General features: G+C 39.4%; 1 protein-coding gene across 2 annotated transcripts; it reads right to left on the bottom strand.

The window, feature by feature from the left end:
• Positions 1 to 13,414: 13,414 nt before the first annotated feature.
• mansc1 (MANSC domain containing 1) lies at positions 13,415 to 22,257 on the bottom strand. Of its 2 annotated transcripts, XM_069903738.1 has the most exons (3): positions 21,629 to 22,257; positions 18,964 to 19,104; positions 13,415 to 17,695 (listed from the first exon to the last, which is right to left on the bottom strand). In XM_069903738.1, exons 1-3 carry the CDS (start codon positions 21,849 to 21,851, stop codon positions 15,882 to 15,884), a joined length of 2,178 nt encoding a protein of 725 aa, XP_069759839.1. In that variant the 5' UTR covers positions 21,852 to 22,257; the 3' UTR covers positions 13,415 to 15,881. The 2 variants fall into 2 exon arrangements, with proteins under 2 accessions (XP_069759839.1, XP_069759840.1); XM_069903739.1 differs by lacking the exons at positions 18,964 to 19,104; positions 21,629 to 22,257 and adding an exon at positions 18,353 to 18,427.
• Positions 22,258 to 24,354: the final 2,097 nt, after the last annotated feature.

Below are 24,354 nucleotides of genomic sequence, written 5' to 3'. Positions count from 1 at the left end.
TTGAATCTCAAATTCTGGAACAAATAATTCAGTATCTGGAGAAATGTAGTCATATCTGTGGGATAGTAGGAAATGGAAACCAAGGGTTTAGGAGGGAAATAAGGGACAGGAATTGAATTTTACTGAGATAGAATTTTTGTCAAATCCAACTTTGGAATTTAATAACTGGTCATTTCAGCCCACAAGTCTGTGATTCCCAATTTACACCCAATTATCCTACACCTCCAGTACATTTTGAACGTTGGGAGGAAACTGGAGCCCCAGGATGTTTCAGCATTGAGCTGGGGAGAGTGTTTATTTATGGGAGATATTTAATATGCTTCTACTGAACAACAATTGCAATCCAATGAACAAAACAAGTGAGATAAAACCCCCAAGCTCAGGGCCTGGAAAGTTGTATCCACCCACCATCCTCCCTCCACTATCCTCCACATCAGAACACTCCTGTGAAATTCCTAGTTTTGAAGTAAAAGCTGGTGTTAATTTTTGCCAACCTTCTAAAAATCCATTTAAATCTATTATGGCTCCTAAACTATATGTCAAAACAAATGGCAATAGGGGTGAGGGAGGGAGTGACAGGAAGTAGCATTGTTATTTCACAGAATGGGATGTGGAACAAAAAATGCTGGAGAAAAGTAGAAAACTGACAGAAATGATGGGAAAGCCCAGTCGCATCTAAGAGGAGAAAGTAGTAGAAGAAAAGGGACAATGTCAGTGTTGCTTGGGGGTGGGTCACAGGGATGTTAGGATGGAGTTGTAAATGCAGTTAAGTCCAAGAAGTGATTCAAAATGTGGTAAGATAGAAGACATTTATGAAAAAACTCTTTTTACTGACATTAGGCAAATGGCATCCTGGACAACAGAACTAAAGACCTACAAATAAGGAACCAGATAAGCTGTGAGAAGAACAAATTCATCATGGATAGGGTATAATAATCATCTGAACATTCGCAAGCATAAACACAACAGACAGGTATTGTGGGTTTATAGGAAGGAAAGCATTACCGGAATGAGTTAGAGAGTAGACACAGTTTAAATCAGAAATGTTATTTTGACTAGGAGACAAACATTAACGCATCAAATCATGACTGCACAGTGCAGGCCCTTCAGCCGTAATGAAGTCGTAATGACCTATATAAACCTACTCAACAATTGAAACCTTCCCTACCTCACATCCATAACTCTCTATTTTTCTTGCATCCATGTGCCAAAGAGACCATTAAATGTCCCTTTTGTACCAGTCTCCACCGCCACCTTCCAGACACTCACCATTCTCTGTGTAAAAGAACATTACCCTGACTTTTTTCCCCTCACTTTAAACAGATGATTTTGGTACTTGCTATTGTCACCCTGGGGAAAAGGAGCTGACTGTCCACCCTATCTATGCCTCTCTTTTTTTTAATCTATTGTAGACCTCTATTAAGTCTCTTCTCATCCTATTCTAGTTTAATATTGACCTTCAACTGCATCCTAACTTCAAATTTACTTTGTTCATTGTGTTTGTACATCCATGTATTATGATGCAAGATGTATATTGTTAATTGAGATTTATAACAGGATGAAATCAATGAGAATTATTGAAAGCTGGAGAAATGGCAATCAAACAGATAGAGAGGAGATATTTTGTAAAATATAAGATTGAAAGATGATAACATTTTGGGAATTCCAAAGCAAATGGATAATATACATCATGAGAAACTATTTAATCTTGTTGAAAGTTTTGGAACATGACCTGTGCTTAAAGAAAGTAAATTCTAAATAATCAGTTGGTGTTTTTACATGTTAATCTATAGAGAACAGTCAGTCCTTGGTGATGCACAGAATTGAAAAATTCAAATGCAATTAGATAAATTTGTTTTAAAATATATGGATAATTTGTGTTGTCGTAGCTGGTCAGGATGGCATACTTGAGTAAAACAAATAACTATCATGAATGGTTCCCAAAAATTTTCTCAGTTGCTGCTTTCTCCTTATTTTGACTAAATGATAGCGATTCCTTTTTTTGAATAGTCAGTGGATTCAGTAGCTAGATCTTAGTTGTTTTTTTGTACAGAAATTACTTCTTTCTATATGTTACATTTGTTTATAATTGCAGTCAACTGTAATTAAATGTAATAGATTCCATAATAAACAAGTTGAATGTGTTAAACTGTATTTTTATTAATTAAACGTATTTCCTAATTTTGGCATTCCGACATCCTACGGGTTAAATGGCATGGCTGACAGAGCAGTAAGCCCATCTCATTGGCCACAATATTCCATACTACCTGAGAATCCAGACTTATCTATTGAACTCATTCACAAAAAGGCAGTCCTGGAAGACTATTAGAATCCCCCATTTAATTTTTTTTTTGTTAATCACCTACGTCTGCTTGCCAAAATGTTGGCTGCAGAAGCAAAACAATGGGAATTCTATCCACAAAATGTTGCTCTTGATATCATCAGATCATCTTTGGAAAAGCAGTTAATTACAGTTAAAACCCCTGTTATCTGGAATTCAAGCAACAGGCAACCTCCAGTGACCAGCAAAAAAATGGCATTATTTAATGGTTCGGCCATTATCTCTCAACAAGGTCATACAATACCCATAGCTTTCCATTGATAGTAAATAATACTGAGAACATAAGGTTTCAACTGTAGTAGCAGCTACTCTGCTCCTGAAGGAACACACACAACCAGACGGGTTGAGCTCAGTGAGCAGACTAGTTTATTGCAGGCTGCTGGGCTGTACTTATACTCCCAGCCCGGACCTGGCTGAGAACCGCGATGGAGGGCGCTGATGTCACCCGGGTGTCACGTGGTTCCCCCAGCTGAAGCCCGCGCTGGGAGGAAGGGAACACCCCCGACGGCGCCATTTTGGCCGGCTGCCCCGTCACGTGGCTTACAAGTGGGGCCGGTTCACCTAGTGGTGAACCGCCACACCTTAATTTTGTCCCTTTGAATGTGTTATGTGATGTACATCAATCTCTGAAGAATATTTTCTAACATTACTTTCTGAACTAAGTTTTACTGTGATCCATAATATTATAAATTTACCAACATCTCCAGAAGACTTTCTAGTCTCACTTCAGTGAATTTTCTTTTTTTTTTCAAATTATAAGTAAGTCGATCAGCAACATTTCCTCTTTTTCAGAATAAACATTATTTGGTTTTGAACTGAAAAGAACTTTGTAAAAACAAATATATCCATTGCAAGTATGCTTCTGAAAGAAAGAATACAACAGCATTAGCCTACAAGATGTTTTTTTAATTTCTTGAAGCATCATTTTGCTTTAGAAAATAGTTTTTGTATTTAACCCATCTTTTGTATCTTGTGATATTTACTCGATTTGATTGTGCTTAGTTATATTATATTTTATTTTTTCAGTTATTTTGTATTGAGAAGCCTCCAAAGTGCAAAAGCAGTAAAGCATTGACGTGTTGTATTCTTTCCTTAGCATAATATGAGTGTTTTTTTTGCATTTCCTCTCTCGTCCAATAATATTAATGTGGGAGGATTGACAAGGATGTAAATTAACACTGTCATCTGTATACTTTCATCTTTTACTCCGACCATCCTCTGTATATGATGCAAACTAAATACGAGTATGTTTTGACTTTTTTTGAGACCCTGATTTTTATATAACATTGTTATATGGAGGGTGACCTGACCTCTTCGGTGGTCGGAAGTCATATCTCTTCCCGATAAAGGTCAGATCTACCCACAAATGAGGTGACAGTGCAATTGGTTCTTCTTGATACTTCGCATCAGGTGGGCATACCTGAGCCTCCCCACCCCCACCCTGGCTGTGGGATAAAGCCCACCACTTGGAACAACTCTTTCTCCTCCCCTAGGAACAAATCCTAGCTCCACTCTAGATTGTGAGCCACGGCCAACACTGGAGAACCAGTTGTAAGGTATGTCCCAGTAAAGGGGGGGGGGGGGGGCTATTGTGGCACATACCCGAGCAGGACTGACGTGTCTTAGTCCTTGCTCTATTGTGGCACATACCCGAGCAGGACTGACCTATCTTACTCATTGCTGCTTACAGTTAGTTATTCTTCTTCTTTGGCTTGGCTTCGCAGACGAAGATTTATGGAGGGGTAATGTCCACGTCAGCTGCAGGCTCGTTTGTGGCTGACAAGTCCGATGCGGGACAGGCAGACACGGTTGCAGCGGTTGCAGGGGAAAATTGGTTGGTTGGGGTTGGGTGTTGGGTTTTTCCTCCTTTGTCTTTTGTCAGTGAGGTGGGCTCTGCGGTCTTCTTCAAAGGAGGTTGCTGCCCGCCGAACTGTGAGGCGCCAAGATGCACGGTTTGAGGTGATATCAGCCTCAGTTAGTTATACTATGTTGTTAATCCAGGTGCCAAGCCTGCTAGTGAGGGAGGGGTGGCGGGTACTGTTAGTTTAATCCTCGCGCCCACATTCAGGAGTACCAATTAGTAGCTATCTGTCAGGAGTAGCGATTATTGGATTTAGTTGCATCCTAGGTGTATGATCTGTGTGTAGGTTGTGTGTGTGAGTGTGTTCCCTGTTGTAAATTCCCCTGTGTGCAAATATAAATCACTGTCGGACGATAATCCGTGTCCAGACTCATTATTTCTTGGGCCCTCCAAACTTGTTCCCACCCATCACAAACTTATGGTTTATTTATAAAGTCTGGTTTCATTTCTATGGTCCACTTCTTTGCGTGTTGTCATTCTCAACATTGGGTAATTATATTTGTGTTCGTCATATAATTATGTGAGAGCTGTTTATTGTTCTGTTAATATATGATTGAGGGAAAGTACTTTAAATTGGAACAGTGATGTATTTTAGAACTGTGAACTTCACTGCATGGAGGATTTTTTTCAAATGGGGTGAAACTCAAATCTTCTCTTTGGGGAATAATAAAGGAAAGATTTAACTAATTATTTTGCAAAGCTCTCTCAAGTCAACACCGTTCTCCTTCTAGTAGAATGCTTTCAAGATTGACCTTGATATCTCATGGTTGCTCCTGCAGCTGTTGAGGGAATGGATAGACTTGCCAATATGTCCTTTTCTTGCTGAAGGGTCACAGAATCTTAGTAGGTGATGAATAATGGTCCTCAGTCACTGAAAAAAAATAATTACCAAACCTGCTGACTAAAGGCCATTTCAGATACCCCAAAAGTTAAGATGTAATGGTGGAGAAACTCCACTAAAACACATAATCACCTACCTCTCTGAATGTGCAGAGGCGGTCTCCGAGCCGCATAATCCAACCCCTTTCCGAGAGGGATCATCTCTGAAGTGCAGCCCTCCGCCGATCGATCTGAATGTAAAGCTGTGCTAAGAGGCTGTTGGGGGGGGGGGGGGGGGGCGGGGGGGCTGATTATGATCTCCCCACTCACTCATCTCCCTCCAAGTCAGGGGCGGTGGGGCAGCGGGAGCCCTCGGGGCAGTGGGAGCTGTCAGCGGGGGACAGCAGGGTCTGGCGGAGGCTGTCAGCGGGGGCCGTCAGGGCAGCGGGAGCCATCAGGGGGTGGCCAGTGTGGGCTGGGACAGCCACAACAGGCTGCTTCAGTTTTTGGAGCCGTTCTCTGTGGCTCAAAATGTGCCAGAGCAATGGTCATCTTCCCTACCCATAATCCCCCTCACAGCTGGAACTGTTCTGGGAACCACAGAGCAGTTCCAGCTGCCTGTGGTATTATGAGTAGGGAAGACGGCCTTTGTTCTGCCGCATATTGCACCAGTCGCCCTGTCTCCATCAGATCTGGAGGGTGCTATGAGTTACCTCTGGACATGAATGGGACACTGGAGCAGCATTTTATGGCTGCTGTCTGAAAGGTAAGTTCCCATTTTTCCATCCACTCCGTAACCCGTCTCAAGGTGGAGGCCTGACGTGAAATGACCTAATACTGGGCGGAAAGCAACATTTGAGCAATAACCTCTGTAGAAACACTGTGATCAAGCAACCATTAACTTCTCCCTTGAACACAGAAGGTACCAGTGAGAAAAGTGAAACTTTTGTAAATAAAAATCAATATATCTTCTTACTCCTGGCAGCATTACTCAAACATTATGGAAGAACCCAAGAGGGAAGGTAGAGTAGTGACTCTTTAAAGATGAGTGTATAAAAATCATTAAATAGGTGAGGGAGAGAAGGTATTTGAAGTGGAATTTTAAGAATCCCAGCCATCTGTTCATAGCCTGGATTGCTAGAAACTAAATGTTATCAACAATAGTAATTAATTTACATCCATCAATTTTTTTATAAGAAATTAATGTAAGTAACCAAAGTATTCTGTATTTGAGGATGGTCATTTTGAATTTTAGCTGCTTGCATGAATAGTTACAGTTCACTGCCCTGCAGATTTTTTTACTCAGTTTCTGGGGTTATATTTTATGCTTCTTGGCTGCAAATAGATGAAAAAGCTAGATGATATGGTTAAAATAAAATAAAGAGCAAATTATCACAAATGATAGGGAAGTTTTTCTAAATACAGAAATGAATTATAATAATCTATTTATTCCTTTAAAACTATCAATCATAGCAAAAATCTTTCCCATTTTGTCTGGTTCTTTAAATAATCTATTTCCCTCCATGTGGGCTCTGGTCTAAAATAAGCATTTTAGATTAAAGGCAAGGTTAAATTCCTGTTCTGTTCTGAGTTAGTTGGAGAAATCCAGAAGTAGAGGTACAGCAACTGCTCTTCATTGGATTTGGTGGGTTAACAGTTGTTAACTTATAATTCTAAATCCTTTGTGGCAACAAGGTAAATCTAATTCGTGTCATTAAATAAGGTTATTTTATTTCTCATCAGAGTATTGGCAACATAAGACATATGATTGTCAAAAAACCCTCCAAAGGAATCTGCCAGCCACCAATGAGGTTGATTGTTGACTGCCTCTCGAGTTCAAGCATTGCTGGTGATGTCCAGAATGGGTTAATGAATAAATATTCTTGAGCAAGAATGTTTAGCTGTTGAGTCTTCCTTGTTGACATAACCTATTAACATTCACTGACATTCTTCAGCTTACATGTAAATAATGGCCATTGGCACAAATGTTAGCGGTTTGGAACTGAATTTAAGAAATAAATGGCAAACACAAGTGTAATGCAAATTATTGTAAGGAAATTGTACTAACTTTTTATAAGTTGCTTGATTCTAAAATCCATTCTACTGAAAACAGTTGTCCATATGATTAATTGTCATCTTGTTCACCGGATAAATATTATATGCATTGTGAATGCTAGTCAAATCAAGGAAGATGTCAAAATCATTAAAAGGCTGACTCTTAATCAATTAACATTTCTTCCCTTTTATTGCTTACAAAATCGAATTCAAAACGGCGAAGATTTTCCAAGTTTGGAGTTGGCATTGCTATCAGATCACCAAAAAGAAGTGATGTTCTATTTGGACTAATTGTGATCATTGAAAACGACAAATATGTGACCCAATACAGGAAAGAATTAATAAACTTGTAGACAGGGTGCTCAGTGGTAAATGATAGAAATGTGGAGACTATGTCTTGTTTGAATACTAATTTCAATAAGAAAAAAGGTAAAAATACATAAATAGAAGAGGTAGTCACAAATGTTAATATGATTTAAAAAAAACACAAATTAAACACTGGAGTTACTTCTGATGTTTAGAAACTGAAAACACAAGTCATATTGTGAGCTGATTGAGCATAACAAGCTGGTGAGCCTTGATTACTCAAATCTGTCAAAAATGTGCTTCAGCAGGAGTTTAACTTCAAGCAGAGACCAGCAGCATTGAAGAAATGAAGTGAGATTAGATGAGATCAATGGAGATGTGAACTTGTGACTTGTTTCAGCCTGACAGTGCACTTAGGGAAGGGAGAGAAGCAAGCAGTTTTTTTTTAAAGCGTGGGATAGGAAAGGATAGCAGAACATCTGATGATAAAATAATTTGAAGTTAACATGTCTAAAATAATTTACTACTAGTGTGTCATGTGGTAGAGAGAAGAGAGTTAATGTTTTTTTTAAGTATGACATTGAAAAACAATTTGTTGCATATATTTCAAAATGAGTATGATATCTGGAAACTGCCACAGATAGACCAGATGAAATAGGGGTTTATAAATATCAGCAAAGATTTTCAATTCAAGACAAGTAATTCAGCAGCTTTATGGTTAAAAATTTGACTGTTGCATCTTAGACCATTCAAAGAACCACACTAAATTACTAAATTACACAAACCTGAAAGTACAGATAACATCTGAAGATTTAAAAATAAAATGTTTCATTTAATAATGTGAATATTAGAATCATATGTGGAACTCGGTAAAATTGCTTTGTTGATATTTGAGAGAAGTGTTGTTTATGTAACTGTAACAAGCCTGTTAAATTCAGCTCTGTTGAAACATATTTTGTTGCTTTAACTTGGAAAATCTTAGCTGTTTTGAATTCAATTTTGTATGCAATTACAAGGAAAAATTATAATTACACAAACCAGACGTCATTGACTCCTGCCAGATAACCATAAATTCAAGTATTTAAAATCTTCAGCTCATACCAAACAGGACTTGATGGTAGTAAATATACTATTTCAGGGGAAGATGTTCTTAACCCCCAAGGTTTAAGGTGTTTTGGTGGCTCCTCGGAAGAAGGATGAAGTAGTTCCACGGACATTTCTGTGTGCATAGGATGGTTTTCCTCAGCAGCAAGGAAAAGGCTTTCAGATCACCATTTATTGCCAGATACCAAGTCCTATTGGTTCTTTTCCTTGACAATAGCGAAAATTGCTGTTTGCACTGGTCAAATGCATTCCAAAATTATTTTTCTGGATTGCTATAAGATCCCTTTGTTTTTTTTTAATTCATGTTTCATTAATGCTAAGGCCTAGTTGGTGTGTACCTAGTCCACCAATTGGTTTTCAGTAATGAAAAATAAAAATGAGATCAAAGCACCATTACCTAATGAGTTTTCATCTTTGCATCAGTGTGCCATCTAGTGGTGATATAAAATACTGCAATATCGGTCATGTAGCAATATCCAGTGTCCTCTCCATCGGTTATATTCCAATATTTTTGATAAAGGCCCCACATTAAAATAATATATTCATCTTAATAAGAATATTTATGATTAGTGAATACAACATTCCTTTGAAAGACATTATTGTCAGAATGCAGGAGCTCCATGGATGACAAATGACCCGATTTTTGAAAATCCTATTTTATATACAGTATGTTCTCCCATACATTTTAAAACATTTTTCAAGCTAGTAATAATGCTCCATGGTAATTATTAATGACTGGATTGTGTATATATTCAACTAGTTCAATTATGGAAATGTTAGGCTGATTATTCAATGAAATTAAAGTTACAAGTGCATGTAAATTGATACACGAGTCCTTATAGAAAATGGAAGTTTCTGACTTTCAACAAAATCGGCTTATGAACAGTTCTCAGGAATGGATCCCTTATATAAACTAGAAACAACTGGTATTCTAAAATTAGGAGAGGTTTTTTAAAAGAGGTGTGGTTGTCATGGACTGCAGCTCTTGCATGCAAGTGAGCTGCATCTGTCATCCCTCCAGTGTTGTCAACCACCTGATGAGCCTTCACCCTGGCTCTTGCCCTCCCCAGGCCTTGTTCAAGTGTTTCCTCACCTAGTGACCCCATCGTATCATATTAAACATAAAGAGGGGATTGGAGTATAGGAGTAGAGAAGCCCTCCTGCAGTTGTACGGGGCCCTGGTGAGACCTCACCTGGAGTATTGCGTCCAGTTCTGGTCCCCATATTTAAGAACGGACATACTTGCTATAGAGGGAGTGCAGCACAGATTTAAGAGGCTAGTTCCTGTGATGGGAGGATTGACATACGCCAATAGGTTAGAGAGACTGGGATTATATGCGATGGAGTTTAGAAGGATGAGGGGAGATATGATTGAGGTATTTAAGATTATCAAAGGGCTTGACAGGGTGAAATCGGAGTACATGTTCCCAATGATGGGAAAGACTAAGAATAAAGGGAAGGGCATTTAAGACAGAAATGAGAATTTTTTACCCAGAGCCGTGGATCTGTGGAATGCATTGCCACAGAGGGTGGTGGGGGCAGATTCGCTGGATAGATTTAAGAGGGAGTTGGATAAGGCTCTTGTGGGCAGGGGAGTTCAGGGTTATGGGGAAAGGTTATGGGGAAAAGTTATTGAAAGAGAAAGATCAGCCATGATCCGATAAATGGCGGTGCTGGCTCGACGGGCCAATTGGCCTACTCCAGCACCTATTGTCTATAAAGGCACTCGGGGTCTTCCAGTGGTAATGCAGACTTGTAGATTACCCCCAGAAGTCTTAAAATTGCAAAATCGGAGTTCAACTACATGTAAGAGTTTGGCATGGTCTGCAGATCTGACAGCTGCTGGGCTTCATTGTTCCATATGATTCTGAAAAAATCTCCTAGGGATTAGTGGCCTTATGGAGATTATTATGCCCTGAACTGTTCCGTCATGACTGACCAATACAACATTCCCAATTTATGAGGACTTCTCAGAAAACCTCCATGCTAAGTGTGCATCTGCGAAAATAGATGCATACTTGCATACTATTGGATTCCAGTTGAGTCTTATGATGTCGTGAAGACGGCAGTAATTACCCCTTTCGGCACGTTTGAGTTTGGTCTGCATGGATCACGTACTCGCCAGCCTCGATCTTGTGTTTGTTTACATTGACGATGTTGTTGCGAGCGTGGATGAAGAGGAGCAAAAACGCCACCTTATCTCGTTGTTTCACAGGCTTGATTGTGATCAATTCCAGTAAATGTGTTTTTGTTTCTGCTGATCTTATATTTTTGGGACAGAGTTACGCAACATGGTATTTTGCCCAATGAATCGAAAGCGTGAGAATTTCCTACACCCGTTACATTTGGCCAGTTGCGACTTTTTTTTTTAGGCATGATGAATTTTTATTGCTGATTCCTGCCAAATGCTGCAGCATCTCTATTGCCGCTCACTGAACTACCAAAAGGATCCGGTAAGTCCGTTTCCAAAAGACCATTAACTTTGGGGGATGAAGTCGTGCATGCTTTCAACAATGTGGAGACTGCACTTGCAAATGCCACGAGGCTTGTACGTCAAAAGCCCAACACCTTGCTCTCTCTTTCCACAGATATATCTGTCAGTGCAGTGGGAGCAGTGTTAGAATGAGACCTTGGGCAATTGGAACCTCTGGCATTTTTTTCAGCCAAGCTGTCACCGGCTCAGGGAAAGTATAATAGATCTGGTCGAGAACTCTTGGCCATCTATCATGCAGTGGAACATTTCCACTATTTATTGTAAGATCGTACTTTCACCATTTATACAGACCACCAGCCTCTTACACATACCATTTCTACTTGCCCTGAGAAATTTGGCACTTGGACTTCATCTTACATTTCATCCGAGGAAAAGCAAATGCCATAGCTGACGCTCTGTCCAGGTGCAACATTGATGCCTTACTACTGCCATCGATTTCACAGCACACCGATTCTGATCTCATCCGGTATTGTTGAATCAACTCTGGTCTCCGTCTTCAAGATGTGACCCTGGTTAAATTGAGTGAAACATTAGTCTGTGATTTTTTTCACAGAAGACCTAGGCCCTTTAGTGCTGGCAACTATGAGCTGGGAGATTTTTTTTGAGTCTTTTCATAATCTATTGCATCTCGGTCGAAGAGCATCAATCAAATGTTGGCCTCTTGTTAAATCAACACTCTAAAAGTCTCCAGACACACAAAATCCAAGCTGGGGATTTTGTTGTTCCGGATTCCCGTTTATAGCACATGCGCCTGGATTTGGTAGGCCCACATCTGCCATCTCGGGGATATATTTATCTGCTCACCTGTTAAGACTGGACTACCAGGTGGCAGGGGGACATTCCTGTCACCGACATCCCTGCAGAGACAATTGCTCAGGCTTTCGTGGATCATTGGATTTCATCTTTTGGTGTTCCAGGCACTATTACAATGGATCAAGAGTCTCAGTTCAAGTCGGCATTGTTCCGAGCTCTCATTGATCTTCTGGGCACGATTTGTATTTGCACTACGGCTCATTGAGCATTTCCATTCACAATTAAAGGCAGCATTAATAGCAGGTGGTGATTCATCTACATGGAGCAAACGTTTGCCCATAGTTCTCTTTCGCGTGCTGTTAAGGCAGATCTGGAATGTTCAGCAGCAGAGCGTATGGCACTACGTTAACGTTGCCAGGTGAGTTTGTGAATCCTAATCTATGATCCGGCTAGTTAAGTTGATCATCTTTGAGGAAAAAATTAGATTACTACGACTTATATGTGTGTCACCTGCAGTGTATGTGCTGAATGATTTACAGCGCTGTACTCGTGTTCCTTCGGCACGATGCTGTTCGCAAACCACTTCAGCCCATTTACGATGGTCCTTTTCAGGTCTTACAATGCGATCTGAAGACTTTTGTGATCAAAAGGATTGGAAAAGCTGATGCAGTTTCCATCGACAAGCTGAAGCCAGCGTATATTGACGATCCATGTTCTATGTCAGGGCCAGAATCAGAGGACCAGTCGCACTCTTGTCAGTCGGACTGTCTGTCTTGCAGTACCATCCAAGGTCAAGCCGGATTCTAAGTCCTCCAGACTGCTACATAGTCACCTCCCTGCATGGCTCAGAATCTGGGGCTGTCTCAGTCACATACTTACCTTTGTCAGGAGCGGTGCCATTCGTAGTGGATGACGTAACTGAAGTGACACGCGGGAGTAATAGTACTCAAGCACGGGTTAGTTAAGAGTTAGGATACAGGGGATGGATCTAGGATGCAGGAGGAAGAGAGTGAGAGTATCAGGATCACCCGTGTGGCAGCGAGCCATGAGAAGGTCAGACAGGTTGGCTGGGTGGTGTTTGGGGAGTTGAAGAATGCAGTGTTATGTCTGCAGAGGATAAAGAAAGTCAAATCCATTGTGTGCCGAAAGAAACAAGTGAGACTATTCTTTAATTGTGTCTAAACTGGGTAATTCAGTGCCATTCCAACTTCTTGTACTATGTGCAACCTTGGATCTCCAGGGGTCGTGGAGAAAAATCATTCAAGTTTGGATACAGAGTGTGCTTGCTTTCCAGTTGCCATGTTTAAGCAGCAGGGAGGAAGGGTTTTTGGTGTTTTAATGCAGAAGTTTGGGGATAAGCTAATAACACAACCTCCAGGTGATGCAAATTGATCCCATGCCAAGGCCTCCACTCCATTGATTTTCTGTAATGAAACAACTATGAAAAATGAAAATCCTGTTGGCCATTAAGGGTGATGTTGGCCATGTCAAGACATCATTACGTAACAAAGAGGATTTAATAGAACAGCAAATGATTGGAACTTATGAAAGGGTGCAAAAGAACCAGTCAAGAGAGTTTGGTTTAAATTTATCCTAAACATTTTTCCTTAATGGAACTGAAAAGAAAAAGGCCACAAGTTAAGATTTGAAAGTGTAAGAGAAGACTACTCCAAACATCATATTAAACCTCATTTTGTGCTTTAATTAGCTGAAAATCACAGACCATTCAGCCTGTATCTTTAAGTAGCTATCTAATCCATGAGAAAGTCTAGATTCATAAGTGGACAATTGCCATTTTTCACTCTACAATTGTTCTACCCAAGCTAATCTGTTGACCACTAATATTTTTACTTTAATTCAATGAAGCAATTACACTCAACCGTTTTAGAATAAAGTGTAATCACATAAAATATAATTAAAAAGTATCTGTGGATGTTTTTAATCAATTAATAAGCTGATTCTCAGGGAAGAAGTCCAAGTGCCAATGCAAAAAAAAAATTTTCAATTAAATGCTGCACTTCATGGTTTTGTCTGCTTGAGATTCTTAAAATATGACAGGAAATCACAAAAATAGGTTATAGCTTAAAAAAAGTATGCATTAGGAAAATTTAAAAGTGATTTTCATGATCAACGGCCCAAAATCCATAAAATATACCCAGAAGTGTTCATGAACCGTGGGCAGCACAGTTACCTTAGCAGTTATTGCCTTTTCAGCGCCAGTGATCGGGTCTCGTGTTTAAATCCTATGTTGTCTGTAAGGACAGTTCTCCCTGTGTCTGCATGGATTTTCCCTGGGGACTCCGGTTTCCTCCCACTGTTCAGTGTACCAGGTTATAGATGTAATTGGGCAGCACGGACTTCTAGTCCAAAATGGCCTGTTACTGTGCTGTACGCCTATATTTAAAAAAAAAAGCAAAATCTTCATTGTCTAGTATTATTGGCAGGTATTTTAATGGTATCTCAGTGGGCCTAATACTGGGGTGAAATACAACTTGCACTCCACACAAATCATAGAATCTGAATTTGAATGCCACATTTTACTGTATAGAACACAGTTAAAATTTAATTACAATCGATACTGAGTGGATGGAAGCAATTAGCCAACAATGTATCTCAAGTTACACTGAGATTAATCATTAGTTTTTCCTTAATTAATTTCTTCGTAGGATTTTACACCATGGAACCTAAATTATTAAAACGGTGGTAAACAGTAGTAATCAGTGGAATGTTTACTCTGTCGTATCCACTAAGATTCAATTATCTTTACACATTTAGTGTTGTTTCTTGACAATTGTGCTTATTTTGTTTTATTTACTTTGGTAAGAATATAATGACCTGGGGCTACTCAAGAAAAATAAATCACGCTTTCTATTCCCAATTACCATCCACTGACATTGGAGATAAATTTGGATATTAAGTGGGGTGGGTGCGGGGTAGAAGGGGGACAGAGAACAACAACAGGACCCTTCACGTAAATGTACAGTGCCAGCATAAATTATCCACTCAACCTTCATCCTTCCTCACATAATTCCATTAGTATAATCCTTTTTTCTCTCTTCATTTATATAATCGATATTGGTCTTTTGTTGCAGGATTCATAGACTAAACATTTTCAGAATAAAAGATGCAGAAAAATCCCCGGGTACATCACCTATGGGGATTGGTAGATCCCAGATCAGTGAATTTTCCAGTTGATTGAGATTGTGTGATTGGCAAACTAACCATTAGGGGGCACCAAAGATTTTCCATGATTTTTTTTGCTGGTTGCTTGAGGCTGCAGATAATGGGGATTTTACTGTAGTTTATCTTGATGGCCTCAGCGAAAATATTCTGGAACTGGAATGTTTATTCCATCATATCCACTAATAAATTAACAGTGATTTTACATGCCCTCACAAAAGCCCTGATCACATGTATTGGGAAGAGGTATGATACAGCCTCCAAATTTGGCTCCTCACAAAAAAATTTCTCTATTTATGGCACTGTTAACATTAGTGGTTACCACAATGCTATAACAGCACCAGTAAGCTGGGTTCAAATCCAGCACTATCCATAAGGAGCTTGTATGTTCTTCTCATGACCTGTGTGAGTATCCTCCCACTCTCCAAAATATACGGGGTTGGTCTGTCAACTTTCTCATTCACTGTTGACATAATTTTGTACCATCTCCAATCAACTTCTCCAAATTTCAGACACCAATAATCAATTCCGTTCTTAATGAATCATCTCCGTTTTCTTCTTAAAGCACTGAGATTTCCCAACAAATTATTTATTAGGTTTTTTGTCATTTATACATTTTGCTTTCATCCAGATTCTAATTTTAAAAAGCAGACAATTCCAACATCTATAAAAATAATTTCTCGTGAAAATTCAAAAAATATACAAAACTCTACTTCTCTCTGTTCAACTTTGCTCTGTTGTTTCTCACATTTAGTGAAGATAAAATTAGCCATATCAGTTTGATAGAAGTCCCAAACTACTGGAGGAACCTGTAGGATAAACAGCAGTTGTTGTTGGGGTGGGGGGTTGCAGGAAGGAATTGTAGACATCTTGGGTTGAGACTCTTGGTTTCAGCATTTGCAGTCTCCTGTCTTGTTTTTTTTCCTCCAGGTCCACCATTCTTCGCTTTTTTTTTTAAACATTATAGTTCACACATCTACATATATTCCATTCATTAAGAAATCCATTTTAGTGTAGTGCCTTCGTTTAAAGGTATCTATCATCTGCTTAACTAATATAATGACCACTATTGTTAGAAATAACAGTCCAAATAATAAAGCTGCAATCAGGCCTCCTTTAACTTCCATTTGTGAACTCCCCATTTTTCCTACCGATTCGTTCAGACCTCCCAAATTTTGTCTTTGGTTCTGTTCTCCATCCTTTTTATTAGTATTTCCATTGGTTGAAACCACAGTTATAATACTAAAGAGTGAAGTTTTAGCAATTGGAATGCTGGATACAGTAGATTGTCGAGTTACTTCTGGTAACAGCTTTCTTGTTGAGACAGTGGTAGTTGTTAAATCAGCAGTTGGTAGGATGGTGGTCATTGATTGAGTTTTTCGGAGGGGTGTTTTCTGTATGGTAGTTTTTTGCAGACTGGTGATTGGAAGAGTGATGGTTGCTGAGAGATGGTTGTTGGCTTGTGGATTGGTGACAACAGTAGTAATTATGGCTGGTTGAGTGGTGTTTTGCTGGGAGTTTGGAAAGGTTGTGGTCATTATAGGTTGAGTAGTCGAAGTCCATAAAGTGGTTGGAAGGGTACTGGTTGTGGTAGATTGAGATGTGGTTGGAAGGGTACTGGTTGTCGTAGGTTGAATTGTGGTCAAGGTTTGAAGAGTGGTTGGAAGGGTACTGGTTGTCGTAGGTTGAGTTGTGGTCATGGTTTGAAGAGTGGTTGGAAGGGTACTGGTTGTTGTAGGTTGATTTGTAGTCATGGTTTGAAGAGTAGTTGGAAGGGTACTGGTTGTCGTAGGTTGAGTTGTGGTCATGGTTTGAAGAGTGGTTGGAAGGGTACTGGTTGTCGTAGGTTGAGTTGTGGTCATGGTTTGAAGAGTGGTTGGAAGGGTACTGGTTGTTGTAGGTTGATTTGTAGTCATGGTTTGAAGAGTAGTTGGAAGGGTACTGGTTGTCGTAGGTTGAGTTGTGGTCATGGTTTGAAGAGTGGTTGGAAGGGTACTGGTTGTCGTAGGTTGAGTTGTGGTCATGGTTTGAAGAGTGGTTGGAAGGGTACTGGTTGTCGTAGGTTGAGTTGTGGTCATGGTTTGAAGAGTACTGGTTGTAGGTTGAGTTGTCGTGGTTTGTTGGGTAGTTAGAAGAATAGTAGCCATTGTAGATTGAGTTGTGGTTTGTAGGGTAGTTAGAAGGTTAGTGGTTGTTGCAGGTTGAGTGGTGGTGGTTTGTAGAGTAGTTTGGAGGGTATGGGTTGTCAGTGGTTTAGTGGTAATGGTAGTCATTGCCTGGTCCATAATTGTCAAGACAGTTGTTTGGAGAGACGTTCTTGTTAGCTTTTTAGAAGTCACTGGCAGAGTGCTGGGGAGGGCAGTAGTTCTTGTTGGTGTTGATCGTTTGATTGGGAAAATAATGGTTGGTACTGTCTTGACAGATGTCAATGAGAAATTGTTTAAGAGTGCAATGATTGCTGTTGACTTCTTTGTTGTCACTGGAGTGGTGGCAGTCGCACGTAATTGTGTGGTAGCCACTGGAGGAGTGGAAGAGGTAGTTTGAGTGGAAAAAGTGGATTTTTGGAGGGTGGTGACCACCCTTGACTGCATGCCTCTAGATTGAAGGGTGGTCACTGGAAGAAGGGTGGTTGTTCTTGACAGGATGGGGCTTCTTTGATGAGGAGGAAGATCTGTCACAACATTTTGGAAATCCTTTAAAATTCCATTAGCCGAAGATACTTCTCTGTTTTGGGAATGGGATTTCCCAACAGACAAATCCAACATTTTCTCATGTGGTTGATCTGCATGAAAAAGAGAAATGTTTGTGTCTTTCTGATAAAAGTAATTATAATATACAATTTGGTGTACATTAAAAAAATTAGGAGTTCTGATACATGATATTCTACAGACATAATTTTAAAGTCTTTGCAATATGGTATCAGGTGATTTGTATTCAAACATAAGCAAATCAATTACATAAAAAAATTCCTAATATGTGCAATGATTTTTGTTTCTCTGTGAAATATTGAGCATTAAGGGTTAAAAACAATATCCCCACCCTTTCACGTTGCTTTGGAACTCCTGAATGGAACTGTTAATTATTCTGCATCTTTAATGAATAGCGTGGTCAAAGACCAACACTGGGTCTCCTTCTGTAATATACAGAGATGGCACAGAAACAGGCTCCCAACCACACATCAACGCTAATTGTACATTAATCCCATTTTTAACTCTCTCCATATTCTCATCAATTCTTCCAGATTCTACCTCTCGCCTAAATTCTACACACCAGGGGCAATTTGTAGTGGTCAATGAATCTACTAGCTTCCACATATTTGTCATTTGGGAAGAAACTTGAACACCGAGAGGAAATCTACATGCAAACTCCAATCGGACAGCACTCAAACTGAAAGTTGAACCCGATATCTCTAGCATTGTGAGATAGTGGCTCTACTAACCAGGGAGGGAGTGGCCACTGTATCTCCAAAAGGAGTTAAATGGTAGCTTGGCTCTATCCTGCTACTTCCAAAGCAGGAGTGGAAAAATCCACTCTAATTAAAGAATGGCACTTAATCTGAAATTAGAAGGACACATCAATCAGTCATTAATTGAGACAGTCAAAAAGTGTTGGGATTAACCATTATTATTGCAAGTTTGCTGCTCTTTTGTCTATTGGGGAAAAAAAGGGAGGGGGGGTGAATGGAGGGAGTGAGGGAAGGGGGGGGGAGGTGCTGGGTGGAGCTGTTTATATATGAGCTACTGAAAGTTCTGTTTTTAGGTTTGTTTAACCTGAATAGATACAGACAATGTCAGCACTCATTATCGATATTGGGAGGAACTGGAACTTTGCCAGTTTGTTATTGTAGCAAGAAGCAAACATCACCAGAGACATGCAGACCAAACTTTTACACGGTCCGGTGATCGCACGAATACAAATTTCAGCCTCGAGCAAAGGCCTTGATTTGCATAATTAATACTTTCTGTGGGAGACATGCTTAAATAAAAATGACAAGCTTTAGTTTCAACACCTTACATCAGATGATTGCTTATAAAAGTAAATGCCTGTTACCGTTTTTAATAATGTAGTTGATGTTGCCAACTGAAGGAATCATTGGACAAGCATCCTCGTTTGGACAATAAAAAAGATAGCAATTTGGGGAAGAAGACATCTTGTTGTGAGCAAAGGTCATAAAATTGCAAGGATATCCTTCTAAACAAAAACATAGAAAAAAAGATTTTTAAAGACATCAGCCTCTAAATTATTTGAAAAGTTTTACAGCAATTTTGCATTTTTAAAATTAAATTTAGACATTCAGAAAGGAAACAAACCCTCTGGCCCACAAGCCCATGCCACCCAACTAAACCCAATTGACCTACAACCCCCATACGTTGGAATGGTGGGAGGAGACCGGAGCACCTGAAGGAAACCCACGGAGACATGGGGAGAATCTCCTGACGACAGCACTGGATTCGAACCAGAATCACTAGCAATGTAATAGTGTTGCGCAAACCGTGCCAGCCCTTGAAACCAAGAGAAACAAATAACCTCTTTGGTATAATATTAAGCCAATGAAGGCTGCAAGGAACTGGTGCTTATGAAGTTGAACATTTTCTGACAGATTATATCAAAATATTATCAAACTTGTCAAGCTTTGAACTGAAGGGCTGGATTAATGCTCACCAAGTCACAATCTGTTCAATCAGCAGAGCGTAACTGCAAGGGGCCACGGCTACTTCTGCAGACTGTTATTTCAGACCTTTTTTTGTCACATAGCACTTTTCTGCCATTGGACATTCATGGAGAAGAGACGTTAGAATGTTGGCAGTAGTTTGAGAGAGATTCTGAGTTTGTGGAATCAGGTCAGCTATTGTAATTTAGGAAGGGGCTGGAAGGGCATTACCAATCCTCAAACTCATGTATGGGCCTTCTTTGGCTGGGCCAGCAGGTTATTCGGGCAGAGCAGGCAGCACGGCCACCACTCAAAGATTCCAGTCGGCTGAATTTGTATCCCGTGGTCCTTCCAGTGGTGCTCTTGCATCGTGGATCAGGGGACAAAAGTAAACCCTTAGTCCATTCAAGGGGTCTCCTGGCTATTTGTGGCATATTAAAGGATTCCCATAACCAACAAAACAGCAAGGACAAGACAATATCAATAATATACTAAATACTAATGTTTACAGATTTTTTAAATGACCACATCAGCAGGAAAATACTTTAACCATTTTCTGGGACTACCAATAAGCACATACACTCCATGTCCCACTTTCAGGTACTGGTTATTGTACCCAACCACCAGCTGGTTCGTACTGGTGTTCTTACTGTAAAGTGCATCTTTGCAAAGGTTGGGGTAAAAACAGGTGCTTCACCAAGTCCCACAATAAGAAAAAGTACAAAAAGAACATTCATAATTGTTGTTTGAGTATCTAGAACAATGTAGAGTATGAATAGGACAATGACCGGCCAGATATAATGTAGTATCACTGAGTGAACAGATCAACTAACTCTGGTTTACACATGGGTCCAGAGTATATATTGTGAAAGGGACTTTGAAATATCCTAACATGGAAATAGAAAAATCAAACCAGAAAACATCTGTCAGCAAAAATCATATACAAAAATGGATTTTATTATTCTGTCCATTCAGTTTTCTACACATCACTATCAACACTTATTATTTCAGCTCTATACCTGAAAGTTCTGAAACTCGTCCCCGGTACCTCTCCATCATATCCCTGCACAGTTATCTGTCTAATCCCAAAAGTTCAAGCAACCTTCTACTCTCACCTTTCAACAACACACATCACATCTGCCCCAAAGCCAGTTCCTCATTTTGGCTGAGGCTGGCCTATCCCATCCATGGCAAAAGTGCTGGCTGGATGACAAAGAGAGCAACCAGACTGCAGTCACACAAGGCTTGTTTATCCTGTCGCATCAGACATTGAAACTTAGTACAAGGTTGAGAAATAGACCATGCACCAAAGTATTAAATTTACTGCAGGTGGAATCAATTTCTGTGCACATCTCATCCAAATTTTAGATTAGAGTTTAATTCTTTCTTTGGCTTGGCTTCGCGGACGAAGATTTATGGAGGGGGTAAAAAGTCCACGTCAGCTGCAGGCTCGTTTGTGGCTGACAAGTCCGATGCGGGACAGGCAGACACGATTGCAGCGGTTGCAAGGGAAAATTGGTGGGTTGGGGTTGGGTGTTGGGTTTTTCCTCCTTTGCCTTTTGTCAGTGAGGTGGGCTCTGCGGTCTTCTTCAAAGGAGGTTGCTGCCCGCCAAACTGTGAGGCGCCAAGATGCACGGTTTGAGGCGTTATCAGCCCACTGGCGGTGGTCAATGTGGCAGGCACCAAGAGATTTCTTTAGGCAGTCCTTGTACCTTTTCTTTGGTGCACCTCTGTCACGGTGGCCAGTGGAGAGCTCGCCATATATCAACTATTGCTGCAGAGTCCAAAATGTAAGTTTTATCATCTTGGAGTCTCTTTGCAAATTAATAATATTCAATTGTGAAATGTTTGAAACCAAAAGAACACAAGGTAACAAGTACTGATCAGGTGTGGTGAAATCAGTACCATTGATTGCACAGCAGTTTTCTTTTATTCTTAGTTATACCTTTAACATCTTAGAGTTATCTTATTGACCTTTGAACAAGAGACAAAATATTTTTAAAGTTGTAAAACATGTAAGAATCATTTGCTCTAATATCAATACATCTTCAAATCATTGCTTACCTTTTATAAATAAGCCATTACAGCACTTATTCAGGCACTCCTCCATTGTTTCTGTGTGGAATGGGGTCAGGCTCTTCAACCCTTTTGTTAGAGCAATATTTATGTTGATTATATTATCCTGGCTGCTTGAATAATCACACTTTGAGAGTTGTGATACACTCTTGTGGTTTGTGAGCATTATCAAGAGGATCAATGGAAACGATTCACTATGCCAACAAACCATAATGCTAAATTTAATTAGGAGTCACTGCACACACATTAGAAGCAGAGCAACAATGTCTTGGATACTTCTGAAAATGTATTCTCTTCAGTATAACCAGATATGGGAAGCAGGTCCTGCAAATTTGCAAATGAGACATTAAAATATTTGTGAATAGATTTGACAAAGGATTTTCAAAACGCATACATCCTTCAAATAAGCACAAAACTGCAGTATTCCTTTAACACCAACACCCCTACTTTACAAAACCTTCTTTAAAACAATTTGATGAGTGAAAGTTGAGATATTTAAACAAAGGTCAAGATGGTGAACATGCAGCCTCCTTTATTGATGCACTCCTTTAGAGCTCCAAACTCATCAGACAGAGCGGACCCACTACTGGACATGTTCCCCTCTCATCCCACCACTAGACTCATCTTCTCCTCTCCTCCCCTCCCCCCCCCCAACCCCTTTCCTCCTTTCGCAGGGACCACTCATCCTTTTTCTCTAAAGGCTCCCTTGGTACTTACCCCTGTCACCACAGAAAATGCTATCTTGTGCCCAAATCTCCTCTCACCACCCTTTGGCACCCCTAACAGTCCTTACAAGTGAAGCTGCACTTGTGAATCTATGGGGATCAACTGCTCCCGTTATGGCCTGCTCTATTTCGGAGAGACTGGACGCAGACTCGGAGATCGCTTCATGGAGCACCTTTGCTCAGTCCGCTGTAATAGTGGGGATCTCCCAGTGGCCACCCATTTCAATTCCTCGCCTCATTCCCCTTGTTGGCATCTGCCCTTGGACTCGTGATCTGTGCAACTGAGACCACTTGGAAATTGGAGGAACAATGCCTCATATTCCATCTGGGCCCCCTAACCAGACGGAATCAACATTGAATTCTCCTATTTTTGTTTGTTGCCCCCCCCACCCCAACTTTCCTGTTCCCTATTACTGTCTTCTTTCCTCCAGCCTCCTCCCCTTTTCACTCTCTCTCTTTCCCCATCCTTCTGTCTTCCAGCTCTGCATTCCCATCTCTGATCAATTCTCAGCTTCTCTCTCCTGCCCTCCTATCCATGTCCTATGTTCCTACCTCTGCCCCTCATTCACTCCTACCCTTACCAGGGCCACTGCAGCTTTTTGCTCATACCTTGTTGAAGGGGTCAGACCCAAAACGTTGGTTTTGTATCATTGGCTTCTATGGACACTACAGGACATTCGTCCTGTCAATTTGATTTAACTTTTGGGGAAATAATCTGATTCAGTCATCTGCAACTATGAATATTTTCTTTTATATTTATTAATTTTTCCTTCTCTTTGTGACAGCTTGCATGTCAATTATACTTAAATTATCTTTTTTTTAAACTTTATTTAAGATTTTATAACATGAATAACATATAGGATTACATTAAAAAAAAATTAAGAGTAAAATAATAAAATTACAATACAATATCAGTAATCTAAATAAACTATACCCTCCCCAATAATTATTACACATTAATAACCCAACTCAAATTAGTCCAACCCCCCCTTTCCCCCCAAAATAAAGAGTGAAGAATTAATAAAGTTAATAATATATGTGAGAAAAAAACCCACTTACAAAAAAAAACAAAAACATAACCAATTAAAATACTAACAAAAAAATAAGTAATTAATACTAAGATATCAGACTTAAAAAACATATTTAAATCAAACTTAAATGCATATATTTAACAGAGTTAAGATGAAACATATATTTAACTCAAACTTAATATAAACAATTAGTAAAGTTAGTAACATAATCTATCAAAAATTCTTAAACAATAATCAATTCTTAAAAAAAATTGTAGCATAAAAAAAAGATGAAAAAAAAACTCTCTATAGAGATAAACCTTCACCAAATATCAACTAACTTCACATCTATCATCATATTAGTCACATAAACCACCATCTTAAAACAAAATTCAAACCTCATTAAGCATTGTACAATTCAATTTTAGTACTCTTCCACCATTTTTCCCTTTTACTCTTGAAGAGTTATCCAATAAAAGCTCCAATACCACATTTAAATATCCCCAATCATTACGTTAAAATTCAGATATCCAAATAATAAAAACACATCTACAACGAAATCTATATCTTCAACAAATGGAGCATAAACCACAAACAAAATTCAAGCTCATTAAGAATTGTACAATTCAATTTATAACTTTCACCATTATTCCCTTCGTTCTATAACTAAAATAGCAAAATAATATACACCAAAATTACCACTCCTTTCACCTTAAGTTAAAGAAAAAAATATAAAAACTTATCCATCCCATTCACATTTAAATTTCAGATATTCCTTATCTACTGAATAAACTTTACAAAAAAAACCACATCAATTTTTAGTTTTTTTACTTAAATTATCTTTAATGTATTTTATGCCCTGGGAAACTGCAGCAAGAAAGGCTTTCATTGCACCTGTGCATTGTACTGATGTATATGACAAATAACTTCTTCCCAATTGACAAAATTAGAATCAATCAATAATTCAGGTTCTGAAAGA

Source organism: Narcine bancroftii, chromosome 11 (genome assembly GCF_036971445.1).
Source record: "Narcine bancroftii isolate sNarBan1 chromosome 11, sNarBan1.hap1, whole genome shotgun sequence".
In the NCBI taxonomy this organism is placed as follows: Eukaryota; Metazoa; Chordata; class Chondrichthyes; order Torpediniformes; family Narcinidae; genus Narcine; species Narcine bancroftii.
Note: the sequence above shows the minus strand (reverse complement) of the source record. Positions and strands in the feature narration are given on the sequence as shown.